This window comes from Helicoverpa armigera, chromosome 8 (genome assembly GCF_030705265.1).
Source record: "Helicoverpa armigera isolate CAAS_96S chromosome 8, ASM3070526v1, whole genome shotgun sequence".
NCBI classification, from domain to species: domain Eukaryota; kingdom Metazoa; phylum Arthropoda; class Insecta; order Lepidoptera; family Noctuidae; genus Helicoverpa; species Helicoverpa armigera.
Genome location: NC_087127.1, coordinates 8,163,516 through 8,173,411, shown reverse-complemented (window position 1 = coordinate 8,173,411; position 9,896 = coordinate 8,163,516). Strand labels below are relative to the sequence as shown.

General features: G+C 36.0%; 1 protein-coding gene across 1 annotated transcript; it reads right to left on the bottom strand.

The window, feature by feature from the left end:
- Positions 1-85: 85 nt before the first annotated feature.
- LOC110374725 (replication protein A 70 kDa DNA-binding subunit) lies at positions 86-9,515 on the bottom strand. The gene is made up of 11 exons (XM_021332569.3): positions 9,313-9,515; positions 8,481-8,728; positions 3,012-3,269; positions 2,607-2,769; positions 2,077-2,281; positions 1,744-1,856; positions 1,579-1,650; positions 1,294-1,448; positions 864-1,122; positions 556-750; positions 86-398 (listed from the first exon to the last, which is right to left on the bottom strand). The coding sequence occupies exons 1-11, from the start codon at positions 9,343-9,345 to the stop codon at positions 288-290; spliced, it is 1,812 nt and encodes a 603-aa protein (XP_021188244.3). The 5' UTR covers positions 9,346-9,515; the 3' UTR covers positions 86-287.
- Positions 9,516-9,896: the final 381 nt, after the last annotated feature.

The following is a 9,896-nucleotide window of genomic DNA, read 5'->3' as shown; positions in this document are numbered from 1 at the left end:
TATCCGGGTATGGGTAGTAGTTACCACGGGATGCGATTAAGCTGCAGAAAAACAGCTAAGCTATAATCAAATAAAAACACCTTGGTAATCAAGAAAACTACATTAATTTATTGACAAAAAATAGCAGGTTCTGTGTTCAACACTTGCATAATTTAACAAAACAAATTGGTACCTTACTTTAATACATCATGATCAATTTTATTTATCACATTTTATAAGTGGAATTATTCTCATGGGACTTAACACTTCTTACAGAATATTTGTAGGAATAGAATTAATGATCAACACTATACTTCAACTCCTGAAAGAGCTTTTATGCTGGCAATTAGTCTCTTGTTGGCATCCTTATAGTCTACTGGCTGAACGTTGACAACTACGGTTTTTAGGCGGGCCTCATCCTGAAAAAAAAAACAGAAGTTATAAATTATACAGAAGAGCATAATATAAACCGCATTTGCAAGTCAATTTTGAAAAAGCAAGGCGCTATTTGTGCTTGCATGGGGGTAGGTGTCATATGGTATATGGCCAATCGGTGGATGGATTAGGTATACTTACATTATAAGTCTCCATTTTGGTGCGGAACTTGAACACGAAAGTCCTGAACTTGACTTCTTCAAACATCTGCGTGTATGTTGTCTTGTCGTATTCAAACAGACGGCCGATTTCTGCGACGTTCTTGCCGAGCATCGCCTCTGCGGCTTCATTGAAGGCCGTTATACGCTGGTCTCCTGTTGCATCTGATACATTTGCCTGTAACAAAGAGCATTTTGGACCTTAGTGTACATATATAAGGTTTATTTTACGTCACTAAATATAACCATATTGAATCTCTTGCACCTTTGCCTAGTTTATGAAACACTTACCCCCAATAAAAGTCTATATTTGTAATTAGGATATTCTCTATTGCACTTCTCGCATCTGTAGAGTCCATTTTCTTGGTCGACAAGTTTCTTGTTGCACTGTTCTTGTGGGCAAGCTTTGTAGACCGCATTGTCGGCGAACGTAAATGTGAGAACTCCGAGTAGACTGAAGTAGTCGCCTTTGTCTCCTGAGCCGAGCTGCCGAGATTCCGCGTCAGAGAACGTGATCCATTCGTTACTGCCCCCGCTGTAGCCTCCGACCCTTAAATATTCAACATGATATTAGTAGTAGACCTGCTGCATTTTCCTAAGACTTTTTCTGAAAGGAGCCATGCGATAGTACGAGACTATCGAAATGAAAATGGATTTCCATGGAAAGGGATTTCTAATCGGTACAGTATTAATGGCGTCTATCCATGTCTGAACATGTTACCTGGCGGAAATATTGACGATCTCCATATCAGCGCCGCCATTATCGTACCAGCCTCTCAGCTTGTGTGCTTCAGGCAAGTCAGGGTTCAGTCGGATCATGGTGCTGGCCAGACAAGACAGGGACTTGCTGCCGTTAAACTCTGCCAAACGAGCACTCTGCAATGAACATTATTTAATCAATTTATGTTTTCTAATGCGGTCTATGTATTTTTAAATGAACCAGCGAAAACGACGTATACCAAGAAATTAATGATTTATTCAAAAGTAGTATTTTGTAGTTACTTACTTTTACAGCAATCACTGGGTTTGTGTTGGTATCGAAATTTTCAGCTTCCTTTCCCCACATTGTTAAGACAACCTGTAAGGTAAATATTTGAATAAGTACATATAAACGGATTCTGACCATAATGGGATTATCAAATTAAATATGTATTTGAAAATGTTTACTAACCGCACCACCAGAATTGTCAACAAGGGTGAGCTCCCTCTTTTTAAGCAATTTTCCTGTACTCCTAGCAGTTAACTCTTGAAGATCCGAAGCAGCCTTGCATACACCAACCACATCTGAAAATAAAGTCAGATAAGTAAGTTTATTTAAGATAATTATGTATGATAATATAATCTGAAACTACAAAAAAAAAAAACTGTCACTTTTGGGTGGCTACACTATTCCAAACATACACTATACGAGCAGTAGTTCCCACGGGACGCTAGTGGAACCGCGGGAAAAGGCTAATAATTAATAAAAGTTTAAAAAAAATACGTATAGCAAGATTTTTCGTACCCAATAAGGTGTCCACACTTTTTGCAGCAATATCATTAATTGGTACAAAATCAAATTTAATGCTTGGTACACTGGAAGCGTCTTCCATACACTCTGCAACTACTGTGTTAGCTGTGAATGTCATTTCATAGTCATTTTTCATTGTGGTGTATTGCTTATTAGCTGTTTTCAGCTGACAGCGGCTAATGTAGTACACTTTGTCCACCTGAAAATAAAAGGTCATGAATTAGGAGAATCTTGTAATTGTTAAAAACTAAAATGTTTTACGACTTTTCAATCATATAACATGAATGGAGGCATTTATAAGACACTATAGTTATCGGCACGGATATTGAGTTCTCGGCGGAAGAGTGGGGATCGCTTTGCGCACTGTACACATAAGGCAATAAACCAAGAAATCGCTTCTATGCAGGTGAAGGTCAGGGCTCAATATCCGTGCTGATGATTATATGATACAAGTCATACTGGAATGTTCAAAAACCCCAAAAATGGGAATTTAGGGCCATTATAAATACAGATGTTAGCTTTACCTGTATCATATCGTAGAACTTATCACATTCGTTTTTGAATGCTGTAGCTCTGATCTCTCCGCTGTCGTCGCACAGGTCCATACTGAAGAGTTTGCCTTCACCGCGCGCGTTGTTCCACGTGCGTATGTCCGATTTAGACATAACGCGAGCTTTTATGACCCACCTGACAAATAAATAAAATACAAAATGATGTAGATTATTCATTTATCAAAAATGGTAGAAGCTAAACCAATAAGAGCAAGTCTCTTAAAAAAGAAGAAACTCTGTGGAGTATCTGAGCTTAACTAAATCAATGGGGCAAACTCTTGTGTTCTGCAGTTGACATCCTATGCTGAGATAACAATGAGCTAAATTCTGTACAAGAATAAGTTGAGGTACTTAGAGGTTTTGAATATCAAAACTTACTTATTCTGGTATGGACTGAGACTGGCAATAGGATGGGTCATCTGTGAAGATAGTATACTGGAATCAAGATTGGCTGAAGGAGTAGGCAGTGACGTGGGCACTGGGGCTGGGTTGGGACGAGGGGCAGGCGTAGGCGTGGACTTGGCTGGTGGTGCAGCTGCAGCGGACTCCTCTGTCCAAGTCACAGGGTTGCCAAGCTTCTTCCCCACGGTACTGCCAGGAGCTACTATTGTGATATCCAAGATGATCATTACACGCCTGTGGAGTGTAATTCATGATTGTATAATCTAATATATTACTTGCGATAATCTAATATATTATTGAGGGAGGGCGCTGCCGTGCGCAAGTAAACATCGGCTCCACGTATTAAATCATTTAAAAATAGAAAAAGTGCTTAAAGTACAAGTGAAAGTAGTTCCAGTCGTCAGAAACCCTGACCTTGAGTTATTACATATAAAGTGCGAAAGAAAAACACGAAAACTCTAAAGAAAATTCATATTTAGTGCTATAACGGCTGATATTTGAATTGTAAACAATAACGCCAGCTACATTTTCCCTCTACTAAAGACTAAAGTTCTGTGAAATAACCTGAAGATTATTGATGGAAGTCCTAGAAAAGGTATGAGAGTGATTTATAAGAACAATAATAATTTATAACAATCTATAACAACAATAAAAATACAAGTCATCCTGATCCATACCATAAAACAGCGCCACCTATGTTTAATTACGGATACAATCCACTTGATATCTGTACAAAAAATACTAGAGGGCAGCACTGACTATTAATCCTACATTTATTAAAAACACCAGCGCCATCTATCCTTCTACGGTGAAAGTAGTCCCATCACATCAAAAGTTTAGTTTGGAGAACTGCTCACTAGAGGTCAGCACAGAATAAAAAATGTCACAAAAATTAAATAATTGTGCAGGTTGTACCCAAGACCTTGTCAACAAATTGCACCTCACGTGTACACTATGCAACAATAACTACGACCTAGAATGCGCGAATGTCTCCGTAAACCACTTCAAAAGAACTATGACTCCTGACCATAAACAAATATGGAAATGCCAAGATTGCCGCTGTAAAATGCCAAAAACCGGAAACACCGATACACCCATACGACCGCTTATTTCTACGCAAAACCAGATTAAAGGAATAACCACACCCAACGAAGAAAATAATATTACAATTCGACGCAAAACCTACCCTAACAATGACTCGACAACTTCCGAAGACCTGAGTTTATTAGGTGACACATTATATCCTGATGAAAAAACCTCTTCGAACACCAACACTGAACTTTCCTTACAAAACTTAAGTGAAATAAGTATGATGCGCCTTAAAGAAAATAACCAATCCATAATAGCCGATCTCCGGAACACCATACAAACAGAAATAAATAAAGCTGTTACGAAACTTACTGAAGATTTTGAACAAAAAACCGCAAATCTCTCAAGACAAAACGAACAAAGATTACAAGACATTGAAAAGATTAACGCAAAGATAGAAAACTTAATTAAAGAAAACGAACAATTGAAGCAAGAAATTTCGAAAATTAAGTCAATATCTACATCTCCTCAAATTCAATGTACGGAAAGTAATGCTAAAAAGATAGTCATCTACGGCCTCACCGAGTACCACAAAGAGCCTGAAGGCAGCCTACATGACCGAATCATAGAAGCGTTTCGCGATATTCTTCGGGTAGACCTAGTGGGCTACGTAGAAAATATGTATAGAATAGGCAGAAATTACACCAATAGCCGGCCACTAGTAGTAGAATTAATAAGCAAACGAATGGCTAAATACATTAAAGACAATAACCACTACTTCAAAGAAACAGGATTATCTGTATCTGAGTTCCTGGACGAAAATTCACTTAAGAAAAGACAGCAATTACGAGACGAAATGATAAAGGCAAGAAAGAAAGGTTTACATGCAGTAATAAGAAATAATAAACTGTATGTGGAAGGGAAAGCTACCGCAACAAGAGATGAAATGTGCAGAAACGAACTGATAAACTCGCAAAATGAGATAATGCTTAACCAGAACACTACTTACGATACAGGCCACCTAGATTCAAGCTACAGAAACGAAGAAACTAACAACCATTCCTTTCGAAAGCACAGACCAACTATTTAAAATATTGTTTCAAAATATTCAAAGTCTTTATAATAAGCAACACATACTCGAGTCATTCATTGCAAACAACCCGATATATAATGCGATATGTATATCCGAAACTTGGCTATCGAAAGAAAAACTAAGCATAATACAATTTGATGGATACAAAATAGCAGCGTCATACTGCCGCAGCACGCGAGGGGGAGGTGGCGTTTGCATCCTCCTACAAGATCATATCGACTTCACAGAGCGGGACGATATAACCAACATGTCCATAGAATATATTTTAGAAGTGTGTGCAATTGAGCTACCCAAAGAAAACATATTATTAATAATAATGTATTGGAATAGAAAAGAGGAAGACATATTTATTAGACAGTTAAAAAATATTGCTAACTATATAAATAATAAGTATTCTAAATTTAATATAATAATAGGCGGAGACTTTAATATTAATATCTTAGAGAGTAATATAAAGACTAGTCAATTTCTTGATCTCATGCTAGAATATAGACTTACACAACACATAAAAATACCTACGAGAATAACACAGAGCACATCCACATGCCTAGACTTAATATTTACAAACACTATCTCCAACAAAATACACACAACTGTAGAAGAATTAGGGTTTTCGGACCACAGCGGTACAATTATACACATTTCCACACCAGCACCACAGTTAGCTACACCTACAACTTGGTATATTAAAAAAAGATTATTCAATGAAGCGAATATCCTAAAGTTTAAGTCTAAACTGAAAGAACTCGACTGGAAAAAAATCTTACCTGAAAACAAAAATCTAAATGAAAACTATAAAGTTTTTCATGACACCTTAAGAAATATCTTAAACCTTTGTATACCAAACTGTAAAATAAAACTTAAAACAAAATTTAAAAAAAAATGGTTAACGAAAGGCATCAAAGTTTCCTGCAAAAACAAAAGACTATTAAAAATATTTACACTTAAAAATAAAAATCCTATAATTACGAACTATTATAAGAATTATGAAAAAATATTAAAAAATTTGGTCACAGTATCAAAAAGGCTTCATTATGTAAATAAAATAAAAAAATCTAATAACACGGTAAAAACTATGTGGAGTATAATAAATGAGAAAACAAACAAAAAAACAAAAAAAGAACATAATAACATTAAACTACAAGTAAATAATGATAATATAAGCGAACCTAGACAAATAGCCAACATTTTTAATAATTTCTTTGCAGCCATTGGAGAAAGTAGCACAAGTCCATCTGGTACGAATATAGGGAATACCTCTGTACTAAATCCCACGGAGAACACAATGTTTCTTAGCCCAATAGACCCTTGGGAGGTAAACAAATTAATTAAAAACTTAAAAAATAAAAGCAGTCACGGAATTGATGAAATACCACCTATGCTCTTAAGACAATGCGCTAACGAACTTACCTTACCGTTTTACCTGCTCCTGAATCAATCTTTTGAGGAAGGTACCTTCCCCGATTTATTAAAAAAATCTGTAATTAAACCAATTCACAAAAAAAAATCTAAAACCGACCCAAACAATTATCGCCCAATAGCCCTTTTACCATCTGCCTCAAAAATCTTCGAAAAAGCTATGTGCGACCGCATTTACGCATTCTGCGAAAAATATAATATCTTTAATGAAAGTCAAAACGGTTTTCGAAAAAACCGTTCCACTACCTTAGCTGTATATAAATTTATCCAAGAAGCCCTAAACACCATAAATAACAAAGAATACGCAATAGGAATATTACTAGATATGACCAAAGCCTACGACAAAGTTCAATTTGGTATATTACTAAACAAATTATATGGAATAGGTATACGCGGAAAAGCTCACGACTGGCTAAAATCATATTTAAAAGATAGGGAACAATTAGTTGAAATAGAATTCTATAACCATGCAAGCAATGAAATTGAAAAAATCAGATCAAACAGTAAAATAATAAATGCCTCAATCCCTCAAGGCAGCGTTATAGGGTGCCTACTCTTTTTACTTTATATTAATGACCTACCTACGACCATAGAAAGCCCATGTGTCCTATTCGCAGACGATATATCCATTTTAGTATCATGCAAAAACAACGAAAATATAGATGAAACTCTCAACTCCATACTTACCAAAACATGCAACTGGATGAATGACCACAATCTCGAAATAAACTACCCCAAAACTAACTTAATAACTTTCTACCCTTATCAAAAAACACCCTTAACCCTAGACTTTACCTTCAACAACTCAAAATTGGAAACCGTTAAAGAATTTACCTTACTCGGATTAGTTATAGACACACACATTAACTGGAAACCACACATACAAAAACACACTCAAAATTTCGAAATTCTCGTACGCACTCCGTGAAATAAAAAAGACCACTAATTTCGAAACAGCACTAACCACCTACTATGCTTACGCATATGCGTGGCTTAGCTATGGCGTCACCCTCTGGGGCAACAGTACAGATGCAATAACACTCTTCACTCTGCAAAAGAAACTGATAAGAATCCTCGTAAACATAGAGCAAACAGACAGTTGCAAGCCATTCTTCCAAAACACAACATCTTAACTCTCCTGTATCTACATACTAGAATCATGTAAATTTGTCCGTAAACATCAAGAGCTGTACACTCAACGAGACGACAACCAATCACGCTATCAACTCAGACCCCGCGCTAAACTAAATATACCTAAGTCTAGTTTAAAAATGCACTCGACAAGTCCCTACGTTATGTCTATTAAATTGTACAATAAACTACCCGCACAAATAAAAGAGAGATAAAATTAATATATTTTAAAAAACTTAGACAATTTCTTATAAGTAAATGCTACTATTCCATTAACGAATACCTAAATGATAAAAATATAAAGACATAAACAGTCACACGCACATACACACACACACACACACACACATATACGCGCTCACACACAGCTTCCAAGTTTACAGTGTAGATTAAGTGTTTAAATAAATAAATAAAAAATAAAAAAACTTTAAAATATAAATATGTATAACTTATTTGCCTATATAACTACTTTAGTCTTAGTCAACAATAATAAGTAACATAGCCGATAAGAGCTTCCTCTCTCCTATCCCACTTATTTTGCTGTGCCCGACAGGGTCCATGTGAACTATTTATAAGTACTACCACCTAAGAATACATGTGGAAAGCAATAAAAGTATTGAGTATTGAGTATTACTTATATAAATATAAACATTTTAATGTATATTAACAGACTTTGTTATAGACAAGATGGAGATAAAAACTTTCCTATTTTTACCAATTTCTAAGTTAGAACAGAAGGAGAAAAGTTTAAAAATTATAAAAATTTTACATACTTTTCGCCTTTGCCAGTATTTTTCAGCAGTGATGTAACAAATCGATCAATCTGTACGACAGAGTAATCAGAGAGTTCCCCAGATATCAGTTTATCATTCAGTTGTGTGGCAAGCATGGCAAAGCTGTGTGAATGCTTGCCATCTGATACGAGGAGCCGGAACCTCTCGTTGGCACCACTACCTTGAATTTTCTTACTGCCTAACACTTGCATTATGGGCTTATCATACACTCCTCCATTCATTATCACCTGTAAGTTTAAGGATTATGTTTTATCTTCGCCCCTAAGACAATCCACTAACCTAGCTATGTGTAAACTTGTCACCCTCTTTGGCTTTGAGTCTATGTATGTATCCTTATTTATGCACAATGATGTTTTATTCTACCCTCAGTTAAAAATAACTGCATTAACTTAGACCATTAGTGCAATACAATGTCTTGCATAATATTTAACAATAGTTATTATGTTTATGTATGTAGGTATTGATTATCAAGACATGCTTTAGAACAACATACGTTCCTATAATTAAGAACTAATTATAAAGCAACGCTTCTAAAGATTTATAGTATGATAGATTGTAGATTTGGAGTACCTTTCATATTGCAAAATTACAACCGCATCATACATCGAATAAGCGTATAATAACTTTGCGAGAGATTTCAACGACAAGTTGTAACCTGTTTGTCTTCACAATTGCGTGACATCCAAGTACGTTAACATTTCCACTGAGGCAATTATGTTAACAAGAATTTCGATGATTATTTTTAAATCTTTTTAAAATTAAAATCTATTTTAATGTGACGCTACTATAATTTGTGGAAACTTAAACTTACCTCAAGAGACCCCTCAGATAGTTGGTGGCTCATTTTGTTTTGATAGTCTGATGCCTTTCCAACCACGATCTAGATATTACAATAACAATAATCAAAGCATAACCAGATAACACCTGATAAACAATATTTAATTTATTGAAATTGTTTAGACGCAATAATGTAACGAATTACTGGGCTGCCGATTTCTTTTTGCCGGGAGGCGCGAAAATTTGACAATACTAACGTGACAGATGACAGACTGACATTGACATAAGCTCATTATGTCAATGCATTAGCTGGACACGAAATTTTTGGCTTCCCCACAGTTTAGCAATAAATGATCTATGCCAAATAACAGTTTCGTATTCGTTAGGTCCGCATGCTCTTCGAAGCTCTCGCGCGCGCCCGAGCGGCTCATGCGCAATTTATTCTTTTGTAAACCGTATGTCAAGGTAGTTAATGTTTATATTAAATTGTTGTGACGCGCTCCCAGAGCAGTTTGCGCAGGGCGTTAGGACGGGTCTAGAAGGCCTACATATTTGTGTTGTGCAATATGTAGCTGCAAAACAGTGGGTGGCCGGCAACATTTCAACGGCAATACCAGC